General features: G+C 35.6%; 1 protein-coding gene across 2 annotated transcripts in view; it reads left to right on the top strand.

Annotated features, from left to right (window-relative positions):
• The window catches only part of LOC126412862 (palmitoyltransferase ZDHHC8), a 290,461-nt gene extending 267,056 nt beyond the window's left edge, over window positions 1-23,405 (top strand). For both annotated transcript variants that reach the window (XM_050082741.1, XM_050082732.1), the window contains exon 9: window positions 13,017-23,405. In XM_050082741.1, the coding sequence (XP_049938698.1) occupies window positions 13,017-13,913 (897 nt within the window). In that variant the 3' untranslated portion in view covers window positions 13,914-23,405. The remainder of the gene's footprint in view (window positions 1-13,016) is intronic.
• Window positions 23,406-25,177: the final 1,772 nt, after the last annotated feature.

The raw sequence follows: 25,177 nt of genomic DNA, 5'->3' as shown, positions 1-25,177 counted from the left end.
AATTTTGGAAAAGTAGAAAATTTCAGTGAATGGAGAGAAAGCACAAGGGGAGTACACAGGGTTCAGTTTGGGTCCACTCCTATTCCTTATGTATGTGCGTGACCTTCCACTTAATATTCAGAAGCAGAATTAGTACTTTTTTCAGACAACACTAGTGTTATAATAAATCCCATTAGTGAGAACGCAATAGAAGGGATTGTAAATGTTATTTCCCGAAGAATTATAAAGTGGTTCTTAGAAAATGTACTCTCCCTGAATTTTGAAAAACACACTGTGTTCAGTTCTGTACTACAGATAGTCATACCAACAACTGCTGTAACACATGAGCAGTAGTCAGTAAATAGGGTAGAATGCTCCAAATTTGTGGGTATACATATTGATGAAATCTTGAACTGAAAGAAGCATGTTACTGAGCTTCTCAAAAATTAAGTTCAGCTACTTTTGCTCTTCATATAACTGCTAATTTTGGAAACAAACATATTAACTTCTTGGCATAAATTGCATATTTCCACTCAATAATGTCTTGTGAAATAGTTTTCTGAGGTAACTCATTACTTAGAAAGTATTGACTGCACAAAAGTAAGTAGTGAGAAGAATATGCGATGTTCACTCATGGGCATCATATAGGCGCCTCTTCAAGAAGCTATGAAGTCTGCTCAAAAAATTCAAAAACTCCTGTAATTTGCACCAATGGTGTTTTGGAACAAAATGCAGTTGGCATCCGTGCACATTCCTGTGTTTAATGTGTAATTAATTGCCTGAAGTTTCAGTATTGTATGTCTGTTAGTTATTTTTCAGTACTGTATTGAGTAGAACATTGTGTCTCACAGTTTGTGAATTTTGAGATGGCTAGAGTCAGAGGAACAATGTATCTGCATTAGATTTTGTGTGAAACTCAAGGAAACCTTTATAGAGACAGCAAATGATGCAGGAAGTCTATGGTGATGAGTGCTTAAGCCATACTCGGTGTCACAAATGGTTCACATGGTTTAAAAATAGCCTGACAGAAGTTAAAGATGACCCTTATTCAGGACGTGCTTCAGTGCATATCAACAGCACTCATATCAGGAACGTTAATGAAATAATGTGCTTGCCAATCGAAGATGACTGTCCGAGAGATTCTAGAAGAATGTGACATTTCAGTTGGATCGTGTCATGAAATTATGACATAGAATCTTGGAATACATCATGTTGCCACCAAGTTGGTCCCACAGCTCATGAGTCAAGACAAAAAGATCTCTGCCTAACAATCTGTGAAGATTGGATTTTGGATCGTATAGATGAGAAAAAGATATTCCTTAAGAGAATCATAACTGGTGGTGAGATGTGGGTCTATGGTTGTAATGTTGAAGCGTTGAAAGGCTGAGGATTTGCAATGATAGACAAGATAAAAGAAAATTCACAGACGGCACTTCGGCTGATACAGCAAAAGGCGTACCAAGACTGCTTCTGAAAGTGGAAACGGCATTGGGAGCATTGTATCAGTTGTGGAGGAGAGTATTTTGAGGGAGACCATGTGGCAGGGCAGGTTCGTTTTTCGGTCTTTCATCCCCTTACTCTCTCTGTCATTTTCATCGAACAGTTCACCTACTCCTATATTTCTTCTTTCCGACATCCCTTCACTCTGCAGTTCTAGATACATGCTAGGCATGTGCGAAGCAGCATTGATGAAACTGCTACCTAATACCTACCACACAGAGGCCGCGTAACTCGAGTTGCAAATCAGTTCCTGTAAGTTCATATTCAAAAATTTTGGGCGTTTGGGGATGCAGTTTAATTTCAGTAAGCATTTGAAAATTTTATCGAAACAGCTTTTTATTCTTAATAAAACACATGAAATTGCTATCAAGTCTGTATTTAATAAGGCAAAGGCTCATTCATTCCAAGTTCACAGCCTATACAACATATTTTCATATGAAAAAGCAGCCAGAATTTCTGTAAGTTCGACCCGGTTAATTTTGCGATCTAACAGTCACTGACCCACCACTATTAATGAGTTGAACATTCAGTCATTTCAGTGGTCTTCTATGTCCGAAGTGCGTACCAAAGTATTCCATAAAGAACACGGAACATGCCGTGCAGAATTCTCTCTATGACCAAAAGATCACACCCTTCTAAAACTTCAACTAATTGGTTCCGAAACATCGCATTTTCTTCAAAATGTTCAGAACTTGTTGAACTGCTTTAGCCGTGACACGTTTGATCTGAAATGATCTCACTAGCTCTTCATTTTACATACTATTTTCACAGAGACATCTAGCAAGGTGTTACCCCAAAGCAGGTTAACGAGCAACTCTATTAATGCTCCTATCCTTTCTGCCTATCTAACTATCCGCACGCGGGAACCGCTTAAATCTGATTGGCTGTTGGTCTGAATGACCAATCAGAATGATCCTTCCAGATCATTCTTGCGGCAAAACTTGCCTTAGCCAATCACTAACCAGATAGTCATTTACGTCATTACAATTTCAATTTCTAATATACTGTTTAAAAAAATAAAACGAAATGCAAAAGAATCTTTAAATTAATAGATAAACTTATTCTGCTTCAGACTTTCATTCTGGCTGCTCTCTTACAAAAGCTAGCACACCCTGACATACGTCATCAGCATCGTGGTTACAACACAATTTTCCCATGGTTCAATTTTATAAGGTTTTTATGTAAAGTGATATTCAGTTTTAATGTATGTTCCACATACTCTCTCTCATTCATTTCCATGTATTCACGCAACAAAATAATAAGCAAATAATAATTTTGAATGATTTTTTATACTATGTAATGTAGAGTAATTAAAGTTTTGAAAAGAAAATTCTAATTAAGTGATTTTATATGCTGTGAGCTTTGTTGTGACTTCAGATGATAATAAGACATTTGGTTATTGTTCCTAACTGAGTTTTGAAACATAAGTGTCAGTTTTAGTTCATTTAAGTAATTTTCTCAATTTTCATAACTATAATAGATAAAAATCTGAAATTTTTACAGGATCCCTTCCTTAACAATAAAAGATTGGGTATCAAGTTTGAACAGAATTGGATGATAATTACTATGGTTTATTTAGATTTGTAGGGCATATGCATTTGCGTACTGACTGAATGTTACTTGAGACAGTTCTCACAGCTGGTAACGTCAGCTGCGCTTTGAATCAGAGCGAAAAAAAAATGTAGTCATCCTGAAGCCACCTTGCTATATGGCTGCGTGCCTTACTGCATTTAATGTTATCTCTTAATAACTTGCTACGTTACAACCATGCACAATAAGTAAAAGGTAAGTGCAGAAAAATTTCGAGGACAAAGTTCCTGAATTTTCTGAACAGACCTTATCGGCATTTTAACTGTGCCATCACAATACATATATTCACTATTGAAATTCACCATAAATAATCCATCACAATGCGGAAAGAAAACTAAAATGACCTTTATTACCCATTATTAAACATGTCGGTGGCTCGGAAAGAAGTTCTATATGTGGCAACAACAATTTTTGATCATTTGTCCAATACTGTTAAATGTCTGACAGTTAACATAGCAGGTTTCAAACTTTACTTAAAATCATTTCTCCTGGACAATTCCTTCTACTCCATTGACAAATTTCTATTTATAAACTATTAGCCAGTAAAAAGGTCTGGTTTTTTTTTTAGTGTAGTTGTGTGTGTAGGACTTAAAGATAGTGTGTTCGTTAATGTTAACACTAATCATGTATACATATCCTGTAAACTGATTCATTCCACATCATTTTGATTAAATAATGAGTCAAATAATCTATGGAACAAACTAAGGAACTTCCACCACCCATCTGCAGAGCTTTAGTTCATGTCAGTCTGCAAGACTCTCAAATTGGAAAAGTGGGATCTTTGGAAGGGGGGGGGGGGGGGGGGTACCACACTCCCTGAAAGACATACTGACTTTAACACATCTCATTGTGCAGTGAACAATTGATTGTAATGAATATCATCATGAGTAGAATTTTTAAATGTGATGAAACCAGAGATCATCACTATTTCCACCAAGTCATTGAACACGAAATTGGAAAATTGAAACATGCAGTTCTTGGTTGTCAAAAAGCTACAGCTGGAAAATTTTGCACAGAAATGTACGTGCTTCAAATCAGATATGTACTTTAAAGTAGCTTCCCAAGCTAGATACCAATGAGTTCCATTCTTTTACACAAATGCACAATAATATGTATCTCTGAAACAAGTGATGGCTATTTTGTAACAAATTAAAAAAATCTGTCATTGACTTGAAGATTCGTTTGAATGTCACCAGTGCTTTACTGGGCTTGATGTTGTTAGGGATAATATACTATTGCCTTCCTCGGACATTTGAAGTATATGGGGGACCTATAATTAATGTGGAGTTTGAGCTGTGGTGCAGTGTGGCATCTTTCTCAAACATTGACAGAGATGAAAGAATTGATAAGTGACTGCTAAGAATCCTGAGAAGGACTGATGAGATCTTTGGATCCATAGTTCGGTACTTTAGTACTGAGCCAGTGTACTTTACTGTTGAGCAGGTGAGGTGCAATTATTTTTTCTTGTCATATGGCAACTTTTTTGAAGACCAAACAACTCATCTATAGGAATCAACATGGATTACATGGTCACAGATTGTGTGCAACCTACTTGTTTTTTTGTTTGTGAGGTCCATAAGTACGCAGATAGTAGAACACTTTCTTATGACGTGTTCTTGTTGTCAATCTTTGCATGAGTCCATACTGTTGTGCTGGCAAACAAAATATTTCTTATTGTAACTTGAAACAGGTATGCAGTTAGGTGGAAGACCACATGGCCAACAGAACTCTGTATGACACCCTTAATCAGAAAACCTCCATAAAATCAAAGCAAAATTAGCATCACTTATACCTCAGATACATATATTAGGTCTGTTACTGTTCATAATACATGTAAACTACATTATACCTGTCTGAAGCTGTTCATAGATGACAGTTATTTACGTAGAGTTCACTTTGTTAAAAAACTGGAACAGATTTCAGGAAGCCTTATAGTGTAAAGAATGGTGGCAGATTCATGATATAAACTTATGTAATACATGGAAAGACCAAATATTGTTTCAACTTACAAGTGATGAACAGTTACAGGAACGAGTCAGAACTGTTAAGTATCTAGGAGTATATGTGACCTATTGTGAATGATCACAGAAATGTTGCTTGCAGAAGGGAGATAGTCAAATTTAGTGACCACTTGCAAAAATCTCATGTTATCTGTTCATTAATGTGGAACCCTTGGCAAGTTAGATTAATGCAAGAGGGAGAAAAGATCCAAAGAAGAATTGTGCAATTCATTATAGGTTTGCTGAGTTGGCATGAAAAATTCAGTTATACTCAGAAATTACACTGGGACACAATACAAGAAAGCTGTTGTGTATCACAGAGACTTGTACTCTCAAAATTATAAGAGCCCGTTTTTAATACCAGTCAGGAAACCTCTTGCTTCCTCCAACATACATTTGCATAATGGTCATAATGAGAAAACCAAGAGACACATTAATACACACATAAGAGTACTGACAATCATTCCTCCTGTGTTCTGTCTTCTAATGGAATGGAAAATGAGTAGGGGTAATACACAGGATAAACTAAACTATCTACACTCCACCACTCACTGTACCAGGACTTGCTGAGTACAAATGTAATTTTAGATTGAGATTGGGTTTTTACTCTCCTTTCTTCACTCCAAGTGCATGAAGAAGAATATTGAGTCTTGTGATAGTACCAGCTATTAAAAAATTACACACACACACACACACACACACACACACACACACACACACACACACACACACACACACACACACCAGCAGGGGGGGGGGGAGGTGGTGAGGAGCAAGAGGGAGCATTGTGGAAGGGTGACTGACAGCTGAGAGGGAGAGCCAACAGGTGCACTGGATAGGGATGCGGCATGGGCAGCTGCGCATGCTCCTGCACCTGCACTGGTGAGTTGGCGCAGTGTACAATGATGACATGGAATGAATTTGCAGGTGGTAGACAGAATGGTGGAAGGGGAGTCTGTGGGGAAGAGGATATGGGTGTAGGATGGGTGAAGTTAGGACCCTGGAGCAGGAACACTTGGAACAATGTTTGTTGTTAGTCACTCTTTGCTGGGTAGACAGAATAAACGTAAATTCTTGGTTGAAAATGACAATTTATACAAGAAATCAAGTGACTGATGATGATGATGATCAGCCTCATTTTTCTTCGAATGTTTAAATCATGTGTGAGCATATTTCGAAATCAAACAGCCCATTTCTTAAAATTGGTTACTAACAACCTTAATGAGTAAACATACTCCCTGCATTAGTACTATAGTAGCCACTGTAATGTTGTGGCCTGCCGGCCGTGGTGGTCTCGCGGTTCTAGGCGTGCAGTCCGGAACCGTGCGACTGCGGTTAGTTAGGTTTAAGTAGTTCTAAGTTCTAGGGGACTGATAACCACAGCAGTTGAGTCTCATAGTGCTCAGAGCCATTTGTTGTGGCTGAAGTAAGTGATGAAGCACTTCCTGATCCAGTGCATGTACTACATAGGATTCCAGCTGTGGAATAGTTTTATTTATATATCTTTTTTAAAGTATTTACATGGTGTGTATTGCTTTTGAATGGATTCAGTTGAAAGTCAGCCCAAACAAGCAACAACAGATTAAAATATCAAGATATTTCTCAGTATGATATTGGAAAGCCAGTAATTAAAGGTGCATGAAATAGTTGACAACATAGGCACATCAGATGGTAGAATCTAATGTAGCAACTGGAAATTACGATAAATTAAAAAATACTAGCTACTTCTACTCCTGCTTGTACTACTTTTTTTTAACAAACTAGAAAGTAAGTCATTGTTACAAATGGATAATTTTAAAGTACAATCATGAAAACTATTTGAAATGACTTTGTATTCATCATTGACTACATTTATTACAATATTCACAATCACAGTTTTGACCTTTTGGTCATTTTCAGTCTGAAACGCAGTAGTAGTCATCATTTCTCAAAAGCATAAAAATGACATCAGTGTCTATGGCTCATGTCAATCTGTGTCACATACATCATCGTTATATGGTGAATAGGATAAAAACCAATGAAACTGAATTCATGAGTAATGTGAGTACAGTGTTCATTACTGAGATGTGGAATAAGCACGAATTTAGTTTCATCGGTTTTTATCCTATCCATCACACATGGTGTAAGTGACAAAAGACACAAGACATAGAGGCTCATGACGTTTTTATGCTTTTTATTAATGTTGTCTACTGCTGGCTTTCCAGCATCTGTAACCATTTGAAAATGACCATAAGGCCAAAATTGCAACAGTGGATATTGTAATGTACAGTTAATGGCGAATATGAAACCATTTTTTTTTAAATGTCTGAGAATCCATGACAAATACAATTGTGTAAATCATTAAAAAGTTTGACAAGTAAAATTGAAACAAATACATAGAGTATTGAGTTTCTTAAATATACCCTGTGCAATGTGCACTGTTTTGTATTTTTAAATTGTTGTAAAATGAAAGGGAAAACTAATGAATTGAAAGATGTCATGGACTGTAGGTATCTTGGTTTCAGTGGAGCAATGTCTCTACCTTCTGGAAACAACAATGATAGCTCAGCATCATCATTATATACACCCTTCCTTGTTTTTGGGTTCATGGTGTAATGGTGCTTCAAATCTGTCTTTTTCGCTTTGATGTGGAGTGGCTTTGAAATGCATAAATGTGACTTGTGCACTCATTTTTTTCTCTATCTCACCAAAGTCAGTGTCATGACTTAAACAGGTTTGCCCTGGTATGCAGAAATTACACTCAGTGTTATCACAGAGAGCCGAGCACACAAGAGAATAATGTAGGTTGAAGACTGTGTTAGTTTTATTATACTCTTGAGCATGAATTTCTAAATAAAACCAGTTTCTTTATATGAACAACTAGCTACCTCAGAATGCCCTGTTGATGGCGTGCTTTCTAGTCATATACAAGTTCAGAATCTTCTCTGAAACAAACAAGTTGTTCTAAGATCAAAACAGACACTCCTCCTGTCAGATTTTATTCCCACAATAAAACATGACCTATAATCCTGCACAACAAGCAGACAGGTCAACAACAAACTGCTAGGTGCAGAAATGAAGTTCTTATGAACCATGAGAGTTACTGCAAAAGTCGTAGCACCTTTTTTTTGTCTTGAAAATGCTAATGAATTAAAAAAATTCTGCAACATGCAAATGGAAGGTTAATTCATATGTATAAGCATTACATGTAGGAAGATGGAAGAACACAAACACGACCATAAACATATAGCATGAGAAAAAAGAAGAAAAAAAAGTTTGTCATTGCAAACATTTTTTACTGTCAATTGCAACAGTCCACAATAGTGCATTACAAACTCCGTGCATTCCATGGTGTCGGGAGTCTCCTCAAGAATATGTAGTAATGTGATGTGATGCAAGATGGCAGTGCTTTCCAGGAGTATAAAGTGTGAACAGAGATCACAATATGAGTTGAGCGGTCATTCAAGGTGGATGTTACCAAACTTGAACTGCATTATTACATAAAGATTGGAGTGTACCGTGGAAGGAATGCATGGCAATGCCTTGAGGAGCCTGTGGAAGCGGTAGGAAATGCTGCTGTACCATGAAGAATGGTTGCTGAGTGGATAGATGCAGTCAGGCATGGCAGAGCTGTAACAGCCAATATGCACCGATCCAGCCAGTGTCAACAATAATTCAGTATCAGTATTTCGTCTGCTGTTATCAGTGGTGGATTAATGTGATTATACTTTCTACCTCATGCATTAGTAGACTGCATTAACAAAATTCTACTTCACATATCTGTGTTATTTTAATCTGTCAAAATCAAACAATGAAAAGTCCAGGATGGAATAACAACAATTTAGTGGAACCTCGCATAGCGAGCATAATTCATCGCAGAATCTCGCTCATAGTGCGAAACATTCATTAAGCGAAACAGTTTATCACATACAAATTAATGTAAAATATGATAATGTGTTCCATGCCATATATTCAAAGAAAATTACACATACAATATTATGTACTTTACTAATCGCAATACATAGCTAATTCTTTTTTACAAGGAAGTCATTTGTTCTGCCAACACTTCAACACTTGGCAAAAATGTGACAGCATTATCATCAAATAAATTTTTAGTGCACATGCCACTCTTTATTGCTGTGATGATTTTCAATGTACGATGCAACTGATCAACTGATATCCATGCCTTCAGCATTTCTTATATTGCATCACAAGATAGCTGCTTTGCTGTTATCTGTGGATGCCTGTTTTTTTCTTAATCTTCTCGAACCACCCACAGCTTGTCTTAAACACTTCTTTGGCCACTGATGATCCTGGTGTCTTCTTAACGAGGTCAGCAAAAATAATTCTCCCCTTTTCACAAATGATGTTTTCATTAAGTGTCGCCTTGTAGTTGCTTTTCATTTATCCACAGGATAATACGATTATCCGTAGGATAATGAAAAATTGTTGATTAGGTACTCTTGTCACTCAGTTTCAAACATCTGTCTCTTAAATCTTGTCCTTGTTCTTGAGGACAGCACAAATAGCTGATGTAGACCGATTGTATGTGTGTATTAAATCAGCAGTGCTCACACAATGTTGGCGTTTTTCAATGATTTTAAGCTTCATTTCTAAGGTCATTGTGTTTCTTTTATGGTCGTCTTTATCTTCAGGGACATTTTTGTGAAGGTTATAAAATTTGCACACAGGAAAACACTGTGTGAATACAAGTTTAGAAAAATGTGTGATGTCAAGCTGCATTAAGATGGTAGCAGAAAGAGGGCTAAACTGAGATGCAGTACGTACTAAAGACATTGTTTCTATGCTGCTGCCAAGAATGAATGAGGTTCATATTGTTGATTGTTTCCCCCTCCACATGTGAACAGCTGGTGACCTCAGAATAAATTATCGTCACTCATTATATGGAACATTGCTCATTAAGTGAGTGACTTTTTTTACGATTTTTTTTTTCTTATTATGCAAATTGCATGGTGAGGGAGGTGCTTGTTAAGCGAGGTACCACTGTATTGTGAATAGGAGGAGGAGGAGACTTTGAGTCACAGACGAGCACAGTGAAAAGACTGCTGTACAATTTAGCTGTTGACGAGAAGGCCTTCTTCTATATTAGAAAACACACATACACTCACAAAAGCTCAACATGACGTTCTCCCTCTCTCTCTCTCTCTCTCTCTCTCTCTCTCTCTCTCTCTCTCTCTCTCTCTCTCTCTCTGGCTGTAGTGGCCACATCATATATTATTTTCTGTTAGTTGAAAGAATGCTACATAAATTGCATCAGTTTCTTCCATTGAGATCGTATGAAGAATTATATATGTGAAATAGAAGGTTGTTTGACGTTCTTTGACAAACAGTGGTAACACCTTGTAATGTGTGCATTGATAATGCTGGCTATTTCAGAACTCAATTTCAGTCTCTTTGTATTGTAAAAGACAGCAAGTTCTAGAGTGTTGCTTATGCTTTTACCAATGCAACAAAACTTCGACGGTACCTGTTAGTGGCAATATTCGACTTACAAGACAATAAAACAATGTACTCATAGTACTGCGTAACTTGTGTACCTTGTAATGTACTGGGGTTTCTTAAACAATTCACATATCAATATCTTGTACTGAAACAGTGTGGGCCCTGGAGTCCATATGATGAATATGTAAGGAAGATGTACTTTAACACCAAGGCTTACATCTTGTATAATTTGAATCATCCTGCAAGTTTCTATGGCTTGTACATCCTAGTGTAATGATGGCTATATGTGAAAAAGTAAAGAAAAAAAACCTCAGGTTTTGGAGACTTGTATTTGGTAGTTTTGTGACCCCAGCACATAGTTCAACAGCAGATACGTCATCTTGTTGCTTACGTTACAAATTGTGTATTCATTGAGCTGAGTGTTAATGTTTTGTGGGATCAAATGACAGCACCAATTGCACTTGTATTTTTACTTTTGATTTCCATGACTGGTTTCAGCTGGTGGTTATATGTCTGTCATTATGTGAGTATACAGACTGACTTAACTGTATGTGTTCTCCCACTGGAAAATGGTCTTGGTGGCCAAAACCAGTTGTGGTAATCAAAATTAAAAATATAAGTTCAACTAGTACCATCACTGGAATTGCAAATCTTATGCCACAATGTCCGGTGTACTGGACAAGAAGTAAATGGTTCTACGAGCCATATTCACCATTTCCAACAGTAAAATTTTGGATCATGTTTTTCCTTAAAATTTTTAAATGTCAGGGAATTTAAGTACTTTTCCACATATTCTCTTGTGATGTCTTGCACAGAAGATAATGAAACATTAGGCAGTGAATTGTGCGCAAGACCCTATGTAATTACTGGAAACTATAGCCACAACGAGAGCGAACATTGTATGTGAAAGACTGAATCAGTTGGCTCTTATGTAAAATTACTCATTGTATGTTTCTAGACCAGAAGATTTGACTTCTGCCATATTCTTATAGTACATAAACCAAACATCCAAATAGCTGGTTAATAGTAGTTTCTCGTTGTAAGCCACATGATGTCAAACTGTTGTTTTTGTAGATTTTATAACATTTGTTGTATATTATGTGCTTCAGTTATACTGCTCCACCAGTCATTGGAGCTTACAGTTTATAACTGAAGCACTGTCGCATCCATTTGAGTGATGCCACAAGAAATATTGCAGCAAGTATCTTTCCCTGGATTATAGTTATAGTTTTTATTAATTTAATTTAATGTGTTCATTTGACAAGTAATCTGCCGCATGTGAAGCAAAGTAAATTAGATTTCTTTTGCCATTAGAAAATTTAATATGACTTGTCAAAGTAGTTGAGCTTTCACAAACTTGCATTTAGATATGCAGGCTTTTCATAATGTTTTATTGCATATCGTGTCAAATATTTTGCATGAGTTAGAGAGAATATCGATAACAGAAAACTGTTGGCAACAGCTGTAGGACATATGGAGCTTGGATTACTTTGTCAGTGCACTTTTTGTGTATCTTGGAAGAAGATACAGAGCTACACTGATTTTTTAGTTCATAGGAATAGCAGGTTGGCTGTGATTATTCTCTGTGAATATTTTAGTACTCTCTTTTGTCTTTGTATGTAGACACTTTTCTTATATTTCCTTCTTTTGTACTGTCTTTTTCTAACATGACTATTTCTTTTCCACAAACACACACACATACACCAACTTTTCCATATTGTGCAGAGCTGTCTGTGCACCCATATGCACATTATGTTTCTTTAGGTGATGTTAACCAGTTGAGGAGATGTTTTCGTCAAGCAGCCTGATCTGAGTCTTTGTTCACGACATCATTTGTTAACTCCTCAACCTTCTTCTGGGGTTTCATTCTTAGTTCCCTTCAAGGTAAAATGATGACTAAAATACCAAGTTTGCTTCAAACTGCTTTGGTTTGAGCCTCTTTGGTATATCTGTTGAAATTGTTAGTTAGTTTAGGTTATGAGAAGATTTTGGCCCTATACGATGTCTCGTAATGCAACTACTAAGCTGTTTGTTTCCTTAGCAGTTTCGCAGATGCCCACAAGATCGCTTGTAATTTTGTTTTGCTGTTTACTTCATTTGTTGTGCTGTTATAAATTGCTTTCCTTGATGTCTTGGTCCACTGTTATTCTATTTTCTGAGCACTTTCTTGCAACCTTCCTATGGTCGTTGTTCTGCTTTTAGCAATAACAGTACATATTTAATTATTTTAGTTTTGCAAGTATATACATTAGAAAGCTTGAGTGATATATTATGGTTCTAAGTATTGTTTTCTTAAGTATACCAGAATGTTTGCCAAAGGATATCCTGTAAAAGTGTTTTGCTGTTACTGATCTCATTGAAAATTAAACGCAGAGGAAAAAAAAAAAATCCTGCTCCATGTATGCTATTAATGACAAGCTAATCACAGAGTTAAAAGCAGTTGAATTTTAGTGTGTTTTTTGGGAAGGTACTAATATTTCTGTAAACATGTTTGTTTTTAATAGGTCCAACCCAGGCACTCCCACACAGCCACGACGACCAGATTTTATTGGAGTTGGGGGAATGGGGACGCCGTCATCCACATACTATGAATTTCAGCAACAGCCCTCACAAATCAGTGCTGTCCATACACATCACAGCGTACAGCCCCATCCAGCATCTAGAGTTGCGCCGCCAACGTCAAGTTATGGAAGTCCGCAGCGTCGATTCCTGTCAGAAAGTGAGCTTGTTCGGCAAGGTGGATCTGGCGGTGATCTCGCATATGCACGCTCAAATAACACAGCAGATAACATACGAGAATTAGCTGGCTCTCCACAAAGGGGAGTTTATACGTGGAAGGACACTTCTCCTGGTGCTTATGGGTCCAATGGAAATGGAATTGGAGCATCATCACATCATCATCAGCCGTTGCCTTCTCAGCATCAAAGGAGTGCTGGGTACGAGTATTATCGCTCAAACCCAACAAGTCCTACGCAGCAGCAACAGCAACAGCAGCAGCAACAGCAGCAGCAGCAAATGTATAGTCAGCGTCCTCCAGCTTCCTATTACCCCCCAGTGCGTGGTGGTGTCCCTGTGTACCCTCCTCCACAATCTCCACAGATTAAACGAAAGACAATGGTAACCCCTACCACCCCAACAGCGGCAGTTTCTTCTTGTGATGGACGACGACCCAGTCCGGGCTCAAGGAGACCCATGTCATTTGTGCGAGCGTTAGAGATGTCCGATTCAATAGAGCTGACTTCAGCTTCCCCAGGTACTCCTCGTTCCGAGCATAGGCTAGTAACTGTTAGCGGCCCAGTGAGTGGGACCTCATCTTCAGTTCTTCAAGACACTCATCGAAGTTCAACACCAACTCCAGACCGTGCTAGTGTTTATGATATGAATTATGAAATTTCTGTATAGGGAAGGCTTGGCCCAGGTGGTATACAGGTGTGCGGTTATCTTAGAAATCGAACGTTACCACACAACAAACAAGCAACCTACAACTACTTACGAGGGGCCAGGACTTTCCCTTTGTCAAGAAGGGGTTATAGATTACCATATTGAAACATCATTTCATTTTGAGGTACTAGCTTGTATCCCTGACAACCAGTAATCTTGTGATGCCACTACCAAGTGAAAGAGGACAAATTTCTAATGAAATGAAGAAAATAAACATTAATTTTTTACAAATTAATGATGATTGCATTAACGTGTAGTTACTGTATTGTTAAAGACTTACAGACACATTTTGTTTTTGTTAAGTGCCATAAATTATAAATAGTTGATATTGTCACACAACATAACTGATTATTGCTACTGCAATATTGCAAGTTATCCTGTTACTCCATAATTTATATAGATCTTTACACTATATTCCCCATGTCCCAAAATTTGTCATACTTATATAACTGAAATAGCCGTCAAACTATATTTCTTATAATTATTATTATTATTTTCTTTTTTAATTTGTGATTTTGTATTATCTGTTAATATCAGTATACTGAATCTGCAAGTTCACAGAATATAAACTTGTGTGCTGAATTAAAAAAAAAAAAAAAAAAGAAAAGAAAAAAGAAGAAGAAGAAGAAGAAGAAGAAGAAGAAGAAGGAAAAAGAAATAACTATGTTTTGGAGATGTTTGTGTTGTACTTAATGTGTCTGAAGACCAAATCTTAATTAGCAATGGCTCATGAGCTCTTGAGTTACTGTGTCATAGCACGTCTGTGCATACTGTGTGTGCTCCTTCTTTGTTGTGTTATGAAGTACATGAGATGTGTGTTTTATAAAAGATTCCTGATGTAAATTTATTTATCCTTCATATATTTTTCTTTATATCTGTGAAATTGCCTTCATTGGAGTCTTTATATTCAGGAAATTAAAAGATAGAGAAATGAGCAGCTTCATACAATGCTTACAAACTTCATTATAATGCTTTTTTTATTTTTTTTTTTATTATTATTATTATTTTTGTAAGTAACCCAACACTCATTTGTTCTGTCTATGCTCTGCATTAACTCAAGGTGCATTATCCTATGCATAAGAACAGCCTTAGCTTGAATTCAGCAGTACAGACAAATAAATCTTGTTACTAACAGTTAGAATCAAGGCAAAGTTGACTGGCAATTTTATGACAAATTTTCAGATGATCATAACCAAATTTGTCTCTCTGAGCTAGTTGGAGTTTGGTGAACTATCGAGAAATAAGGCAACAAAATAACTGAAAGCAGAAAATCCAGTGAAGGTACCTCCAGATACAGCTTAACAGAAATGTAGTTAAAACACCTATAAAATTGTGGACATTTGCCTCCTGATATTCTAATGAGAGGAAAATTAAGTTTGCTTTTCGAGCAGATGTTATTGTGAACAGAATATAGGAAGTCTTAATAAGACAATATTACAAAAGATATTTTTACTGCCAGTTTTTTCAAATTTTTATGCCTTACATGCACTAACTGCATGTGTCTTGGGATGTCTGTTTTCATGTAGTTACAGCTATATCCATGTATTTTTAATTTTACTTACACTATACCAATTTCAAGCAAGAAGTTCCCAACAACTTTAGGGTTGCATTATTAAATCTACATGCACCTTGAATTATTGACTTTAAAAAGAAAGAAAAAGCGAGATAGAGAAAGCATTCATAGGTGTCACATTCTATAGGGAAACAATCCTGCCGCGAAGGAAATAGTTACCATTCACATGTTACACCTAGCAAGAGTGAAAGGTGATGTACTGGTGCCTAATTGCCACCTGTTATGTAACCGAGTGCCAGTCATTTAAATGCCTGATATCATAATACTGTATTGGGGCATGTGCTATTTGTCTTTAGTTGTTTTGCCTTTATGGCAAAATGTTCTTTGCCAATTTGGAAGGTATTGTTATTGCTTTTTTATTTTTTTATATAAATTTTTGTGTACATTTGGCAATAGAAATGGAGTTTCTCTGATGTTCGCACTTGGTTTACAGCATTTTTAGAACTGTTGTGTGCATAATAACCAACTAGTTCGCTTGGTAAATCAGTAATTACACCCTAGTTTCAAGTAATTAGAAAGATAAGTTTGATGGGCTGTCCAGTGCAACATAAACACAGTTGTGTTGTCGCTTTCTCATAATCCCTTTGTAATTATGTTTTAAGATGTATTTTATATACATGAATGTGCAATAGCAAAAACGGGGAAAATTCAGTAACAAAGTGAACCAATCAAGTGAAGGGTGTTAGTCAGGGGTAATGAGAGTAGTGTTGGGAAATTACTGATTGGCCAACTGAGCAACTGTATCTCATGAAACAGGTTCACATTTATCTAATACAGCAGCAGAGGAATGGTATACTTATCAGACTGACTGCACAGCAACTGATAAAAAAAAGGGGTCAATCAAACATAAACATTTTTACTGGTAAAATGCCAGACAAATCCAGTTGTAAAGCACTGTCAATTTTTAGACATAAAGAAAATATTCAGGACATGTTATATTATTGCTTCATGTTATCTGTACTGCAAGTTAGAAAACAAACATGTTAAAAAAAACTTGTACATGTTGCCCTAAGGTTTTTCTCTGTTTGCGAATAGAGTGAAACCCCCAAATTAAATAAAATTGAAAAACTGAACTATTCTTGGATTCTTGGTTTGTGCTCTCAGAAGAAATGGAATGACAGGAGAGAAATAATGGGACATGCTTGAAAATCAATCTTATATTCGTAGGCATAATCTATATCAGTAGCAGTCTGAAAATGAGCAGAGCAGTAGTGCCATGATATTAACTAAAATAAATGACTCATTGAGAGTGCTTAATATGTGAAAACCTGTGCACTAACAAGTGATATGAGAATAGCGTGATGGAGATAACTAAAAACTGTCGGTCGCAGATTAGAAACAAAAATAGAAAGAACGCTGAAAGTGTAAGCATAATCTGCAGGAATAATATTCCAAAGATGGTAAAAAACATTATCAAACTGGTAGGGAGAAAACAGCTGTGGCACATGGGATGAGAAACTACAGCCAGTAAGTTAATAAAGTATGAAGTAAATAGATGCTGATCATAACAGTTGATGTAGGGTCCATTACATGTCTTCGTGTTGAGATGATTATATCTGCTGTGGGATGTAAATGCATATAATAAAAACTTGATAAACGGGAAGTCATCTTGCTTCTCTACCAGGTACTAATATCCTAAGGCATTATTATTCCAGGAATTTTTCTTAACCTTCATACCAATTTATAACACCATTATTTTGATTCTCCATTTTATTTTTGATCCCAAAAAACATTGATTGGTGTGCGTTGTTAGGATTTTCTTCTCATCATCTCAATAGCTATTAATTTGTCTTTTTCATTTTACAATGACAATCTGAAAGTTACCAGCTATGCTATTGTTTTCTTTTGACTGTAGCTGCTTTTATCTGCAATCTGAACTTTGACATCATCAGTTCAGCTTACATTTTTTTGTATTGTTGCCTTGATCTGTGTTCTGTATAAATACTGAACTGTTTCCTGTAGTAAGTCGACTTACTTTTATTGCGCCCATTGCTAAACACTGTGCAACAAGATCAAATTTTTTTATGTTATTTAATTTTCTCAAGATCATAAATGTGTCAAATAGCAAAATAGTTGCATTGCAATCAGTCGTAGAAAAAACTTGCAGGTAAATGGTCTACCCTATGTGCACATACATAAATTGGTCTCCTGTCACCACAAAAGTAAGGGTTTATGATTCACTTCTGCTTTTTATTGAGAAACAATTTTATGCCCTCTCATAATTCTGCGGAGGCAAATTTTTACTATGTGTTGTATTCCATATAGTGATTCCTATCAGAAGATAGCAATGGATTACTGGTATAACTTATAGAGATCATATGAATGATTGGAGAAGTAACAATATTTTACATCACTTTATCGCCCTTGGTCATAAAAATTTAATTATATGGGAAAATATTTTGATATGTATTTGCTGTTAAATAAACTACAAACAAGTGATTTAGTCTTGAATTACATACATCAAAGTTTTGTGATGCTAATTTGTTGATGGAAAGGTTTTTGTGTTCAAATGAAGAGGGTAAGAGTGTAGACTGGACACTGGTTTGAGATATTATTCCCCCACTGAATAACACTCTGTTTTCACAATTTGTTTAAGATCATCATCCTATGGTAAATGGTCCTAACTGTTGAGGTTTAACTGAAAAATAAGGATTTTTCTAGCAAAACCATTTTCAGGTATTTGCTGATAGGTGTTGGGTGAGTGGCGAAAGGTCATAAAATAAAACGTACAGTTTCAGACCTCCATGAATATGCAACCCAAGGATCACAAGATTTCAGTTTTATACAGGCTTCAGTGAAGTAAACAGACAATGTATATACCTGCTGTTGCTTTCTTCATACAGCAATATAAAATTGCTGCATTCTTATGAATTAATCCAAAACGAAACCAAAGAATGAAAGTTCCAATCAGCAGCTTAGTGTGTAGTGAAAAGAATTGTTTAACAGTTTAGAAGCATGTGCAACACATACAGTAGAACCCACCTGCAGGTAACTCACCGCATGTGTCAAACAGGAAATTGTGAGAGTTATTTGTGAGGTTAAACTGGGTCAACATATCTCTGAGAACTCATTTGTGAATGAATCGTGAAACATCTTACAAACCCACTATCAGAAGATCTGAAGAAATAAAATGAGTCATATTTAGGTATTAACAGCCCATACATGTTTGTTTATTAACAATAGCATTGGGTACCGTAAAGATCTTGCATCTGCGATGAATCATTATTCTTGTGTGTTCATTTTATGCACAAGAAATGAAAGTGTTATTTTTTATCAAAACTACTGCCTAATTTTATTTTACATAAGTTTAAGTCTCTTGTGCATTATTTTATTGTCTTCTGGAAAATAGACAATTGTAAATGCCTCGTGTATTTCAAAGAAAGAAAGAGAGAGACTTACATATGCACTGACTTTCAAATATTTTCCAATCAGTTTCTTATCATTGGGTATTATATCTTAAATGGTCAGAAAAATTCCAGTAGAAATCCCTTAGGTTGTGTACTTGCCAAAGATTCATGCTTCTACGACAAGAAAAGTATTTCTCCTGCATATTTTTGTTTCTAAAAAAAAAAATTCAGAGTTGCAAGTGGTTGAGTGTAAGGGAAATGTGTGCACTGTTATCAGTAAAATAACTTTTCTTTGGCTGATTAATGTTTATTTTGCTTATTGTTTTAATGCTACCAGTGCACAGTATTGTCAGAGATGAGAGATCAACATAGCTCTTTGCTGACGGATACTGTTGCTACGTTTGGACATTGTACTGGCTTGTACAATCTTTGAACATGCTATAAAACGTGACAGCTGCTACACAACACTAGCCTTATACAATAGAATTCATTTAGTCCAGTGGAACATATGGAAACCTGGAGAAGATTAACACACAAATAAAATAAAGTGCAGTGAATAACATTTAATTTGATGGTTATTACCTGAGCAATTGGTGCAGACAAAGTTTCTTAACTATAGAATTTACATTAACTGTGGTGCACATGTATTATGCTTTAACAATGAGACCAATCTACAATGATTTGGGCAGAACACCTTCATTACTTAATTGAAATCATTACTTTCTAGTGTACAAATTAAAGTACATTTATGCCATTTAATGAACAAGTTCTGGGTTACAAGAACTTGTTGATGTAATTAGATTACAAAAATACTTGAGTTAAATGCATAATAATTCTGTGATCAAAAATAAGAATCTTGATGTTACTGCAGTTTCTTCTTCTTCCTCGTCTTCTTATTGAAATGTAATAACAAAACTATATAGACTATAATACCACATCACATTGTTTGAATCTGTCCCCAAGAGTGTTGTAGATTTCAAGAAAGAGGGGATGGTGTTGTACCCCAGAGATATTTATGTTCCACTTTTATCAACAGTTACCCTGAACTTTGGTCAAAGAAAAGAATATGTTGTTGGTGGTGGTAAAATGATGTGATAGCCCAGAGATGTATTGCTTTACAGTGTTTTAATAATATCTGAATAGGAGGGGTCACTGTGGGTAGAGTTGACTTTTTGAAACCATGTGTACAGTGATGTGGGTTAGTGTCCCAGATACCACACACCCCGCAGGCATTCACCCTGGTAGATCCTCATAATCAAAGAGGGGGGCAGGGGGGTGGGGGAAGAAAGTAATCTCATGTGATCCTGTACAGCCTTCAAAATAGGAGCTTTGAACGAGCTAATGACGTAGCATAATGGTTAAGGTACAGCCCTCATTTGCAGGTCGTCTTGGGTTCAAACCACCTCAGGTGATTTGAATTTTTTTTATTTTTTAATCTTTATCACAATGATTTCGACCCTTATTTTTATGCAAGTATTGGTTTTAATGTATTTTAATTTCAAATCCTTTGTCACGTAATTTTACTTTGTGACTTGCTGTCATTTTTTCTTCCATTTGGAATCGTGCATGTGAATTTAATTATTTTCATACATCTATCATAATATTGAAACATTTGGAAATGCTGATCTACTATCTAAAAATGGAATACAAAGTAATATATTTATACTGATTGAGCAGTGGTGTAAAAAAAATCCATTATAAGACATAATTTTTTTTAGATGGTGATCATCATACAAACATTTAAAATACAAATTCTTGTTGCACTATGAACAAAATAAGGTGAAGATTTAAATGAAAGAAGGGATTATAAGTAAAACAAAATCCAAGCAAAATGAAGAATAGAAATAATGAATGCAGTAACATGGCTGGAAATGTAATATAATATAATGAAAGAGAACACATTAAATTGAAGTTGATATCTAATAATAATTACAATCATGTATACAAAATTCCAAATGAAAGGGAAAAAAATGAGAACGAATCAAAAAATTAATACAATGGTTCAAATGATGTGCATAAGGATTAAAAATTAAGAAATTAGATTTAAACTAATTAAATGAATAAAAATAATGGGCAAAATCATTGTATAATGAATAAAACAACAAAAAATTAAAAACACCTGAAGAGACTCAAATTCACAACCATCTACTTGTGAGGAATGCTATATTGCTTGTCTATGTATTGCTACTTTTTTGAAAGCTGTAGAGCATCATATGAAATTACAGCCCCCCCACCCCACACCACCCCACCTCGCCCCACTCCACGTTACTTGCAAACAATGGCCCACCAGGGTGAATGGCGGCATGATGTGATACCTGGGATCCCAACGTGTACAACCATATAGGTGACTTCAAAAAGTCGGTCCCACCCATTGGGGGGGGGGGGGGGGGGTCTCCTTGCAAATACTTTGAACTTGCATCTTGCTTTATTTTGGACCAGGAAAATTTTTAGTAGTAGTACACTCACATCTTGCTTTAAGATAGTTGCCAAAATGACACCAGGAGAAAGTATCCTTTGCACTTGTACAAATTCCATCACAAACCAAATATCAGATTTATTTATGCATGTATTACATTTCCCACAGTTGTTTAGAATCAAGCATGAAAATTGTTCTGTTACCTGATTTGCAAAATCTGTGCCTGACAATATTTTTGGTTATTATGAAAAAGACAAATACTTTAAACAATAAAGCTGCATTTGAAAAACTCCATTTCTGCTGCACTCAATAAATTTTATTTTCACATTTGTCCTTGAACTGTCAGAATGGGTAAGAAAAATGACTGTGTTCCAAAACCATTAGATTTGTTAGGGTGCTACAGTTGTAGAGAACTTTTAAATTATAAATTGAAATTATTTTGTGCCCCATTGCTCAGGCTTTACGAACTATTTGAAAGAGAACATCACCACGACATTTGAAATTGTTGCTGATACACAAATGTACATGACAATGGAAAATATTATTTGTAATGTGTATACTATTTTCTCTTCTTTGGTGACACATATTGTATAATTTATTGCAGGCATTATTTACATTGGAAGCAGTGCAATATATCTTAGTGCTAATCTTCCTTGGAAATACACTTTATGGTAACCAGTGCCTCCTATGTCCATAAAGTTTCAAAACCTTTGCCTTGGTGTAAATTTTCCATTGCCTTCATTTGAATATTGTATTAATTTTCCTACAAGACATGTGACAGGAAAGTTGCAACTTGCCATTCTAAAAACTTGCTTGCTTTTCTAGTCACATGAAAACTGTTAAGTAACAAGTGCATGTTCAATATATCATCATTCCCCTTTAATACTTATGACAGGATCACTATAAATTTAAGTGTGTCTAGACAAATAGGAAAACTATTACATGTGTGTGTGCATTTTATGTGGGTGACACTGGTGACAGCTGATGCACACAATTTTCAATATGCATTGAATAGGATTATGCATGGATTAAATGTATGCTATGCATAGACTGTGCCAATGACACATGAATCATTAAAGGTAATTGTAGGTAAATTTTTTTATTGTGTTTTCTGTCTTGTTAATTTCATGTAGCAATGACAGAACTATGTTTCTCACTTTAATGTAGCATTAAAAAGAATTTAACTGCTTCTGCTGCAGTGGGTTCCTTTGTCAGAGTTTAGCATCATAGCACTAAATCAACAAATGTGCAGCTTGTTCCCAAGTTTTGTATATTATTCAATAAATCATTGTTTTGCGTGTTTCTATTGTTGTTTGCCCAAATAGGTGCACGAAGTCATCATGCAGCAGTTGTGATGTATTTCCGAGAGTAGAAGTTGTCATGCTTACTGTATGTTATGTAGCTGCGTATGTAAAAGAAGTATGCTTGCATTTATTTTTATTTTCTCCTTCTCTCACAACTTGCCAGAATTGTTTTGTTATTGTGTGTCCCTTTATGTAATGTAAATTATTAGTTGTTTATTCCAACAAAAACAGTGTTTTATACTGTTGTAATTTAAAAATAGAAACCTAACTTGCATTTTGTATTTAGTGAGGTTTTTTTTATTAATAATGAAGAAATCCCACAGACGGGTTAAATTTAGAGCAACAGTTTTCTCATACCTAACTGAAGCCAGTAAAATGATTTTCGATTTAATTTTTGTTGTTAAGTTTTTCCATTGTTTTGCTGTTTTATCACTAAACTGTAAAATAATGTACTGCAGAGAGGCTGCTTTGCATTCTGAATGTTTATAGGAGAACATGTTTTGGGGAGTACTGGTTGTGATATTGATAGATGTTTCCCAGGAAGATAATTGTAATATTGTGTGTGTGTGTGTGTGTGTGTGTGTGTGTGTGTGTGTGTGTGTGTGTGTGTGTCACAGTGAGAGACAGTTTCCCAAGAGGCAGCAAGAACACGAGACTAAATAGACTTTTATATATATACAATAAACAGTATATAATATATATACATATATATTATTAAAATACAGTAATTTATATGAAGGTAATGTATAAAAGTACCTTTTAACTTTTGTGTTTGTTTCAATTTGTAAATGTAATATAAAATGTTTGACAATTTCCGTGTTTTGTTCTTTTTTTCCTCCCGTGAAATCCTAATATATGTTTTACTCATTCATTCACGCACGCTCGTGTGTGTGTGTGTGTGTGTGTGTGTGTGTGTGTGTGTGTGTGTGTGTGTGTAAGGGGAAAGGGTTGGACATGCGGCAGTTTTCTAAGTTTTGAACATCACTAAGAAAATAGAGCACTTGCAATTTCCATTACAGTTGTTTTACGTTCTTCTGGTGAAGGGGGGACATAGTGGAAAAAGATATGTTGTGTTACTCCTTTATTGTGTCTACCGTAGGTATTACTTTGTCTTTTATTCCACCTTCCTTTTTGTTTTCCCTTTCAGGTTATACAACTTCATTATAAAATTTTAAGGTGTTTTTGTAGAGACGGAATGAAAAACATCACTTACACTTAACTGTAAAACCTATCAACAGTGAATGAAAAACGATAAGTATAGCATGACCCTGACAATTTTGCAGAAGGACTTATTTTCTCTAGCAAATAAGTTGTAAGTAAACTGCATATGTGAGAAGTTATATGAAAACTTGTATTTTTCTATACAGTTTTTTTGAAATGTTTGTTTAACGTCCCTGGTAACCTTAACAAAAATGTTTCAACCGTACTCTTGTGCTTTAGTTTTACATGCAAAGCACTGAGCTACTGTTCTTTCATACTTCTTCACATACTGTGTTCGAAGATTGTTTGAGGTACACATTTTATAAGTAGGATGTAAATAGGGCTTGAATGTCATAGTTCCTTCATGCAGGGATGCTGTACCATTTCGAAGGGTACATATTAATAACATGGTTCTTTTTCTAGTTTTTATGTCTTTTTCTCTATTATGAATCATAACATTTTGCAACATGTACAGCTCTTTGAAAATGTAACAACCACTAAATTGAAATTTTACGTTTGTAACTTTGATTTTCCATTACATTGTTTTTTTCCCATTTTCATTGTACTTCCTTTATTAATTCCTGAGAGCGCACACAGTATGCCACTAGACATAATTAAGTTTGTTGCATTAAACATGATAGTTGATATTGATTCTCATTATCAAGTTCTACAGCTTTAAAGTTTTCATATCAAAGCAGGAGCTCGCTCCTTAATTTTTGTTTTTATGTACAGTGAAGAGAGATATAGGTTGCAAACCATTTTCCCAAGGAGGGAAAACACTGCACTGAACTATAACAGAAAATTCCAAAAATAAAAAATAAAAATTTGATCTGGACTGTTTCTAAACAATGAAAAATGATTAGCTTTTGTTAGGCATGAAGCAAAATTGTAGCTCGTGTCAATCAGATTCCATTGTAGAGTGTCATTGTGTGCAAAAAGTCACCAGTTTTCCCCTCAAAAATCAACTTTGTACACAGAAAGATGCAGATTGCTACCAGGGATTGCTCATTAAAACCAGGTGTGTGGAGTTTAAACAGTATTGCAGAAACGTGTTAACAAATGTGCCTGTGTGTTAATGTAGACAACTGGATCTGAAAGAACTGTATGATCTCAAACAGTGGCCACTTTCTTTTGTGTAAAGCTGTGCCCTCAATTTGTTTTTTCATGTTGCCAAGTTTATTGTTATTTAAATGTATGTGTGATGTGACTTGCAATTAATTTGTGACAACATTACATAGCAAGAGGTATAAAGGCAGAAGCAGTAAATTGAGGTGTAATAGTTTAATACAACCTCTAGATTTACACTTGTGCAGTTTTGTGTGCTATTTATCATTAAATAATAGAGATTTTTTTTGTGCAAGCAAATCCTCAACTCATGTTCACAG

The sequence above is a fragment of the Schistocerca serialis genome, chromosome 1 (assembly GCF_023864345.2).
Source record: "Schistocerca serialis cubense isolate TAMUIC-IGC-003099 chromosome 1, iqSchSeri2.2, whole genome shotgun sequence".
In the NCBI taxonomy this organism is placed as follows: domain Eukaryota; kingdom Metazoa; phylum Arthropoda; class Insecta; order Orthoptera; family Acrididae; genus Schistocerca; species Schistocerca serialis.
This window is presented reverse-complemented; position numbering and strand designations above follow the sequence as displayed.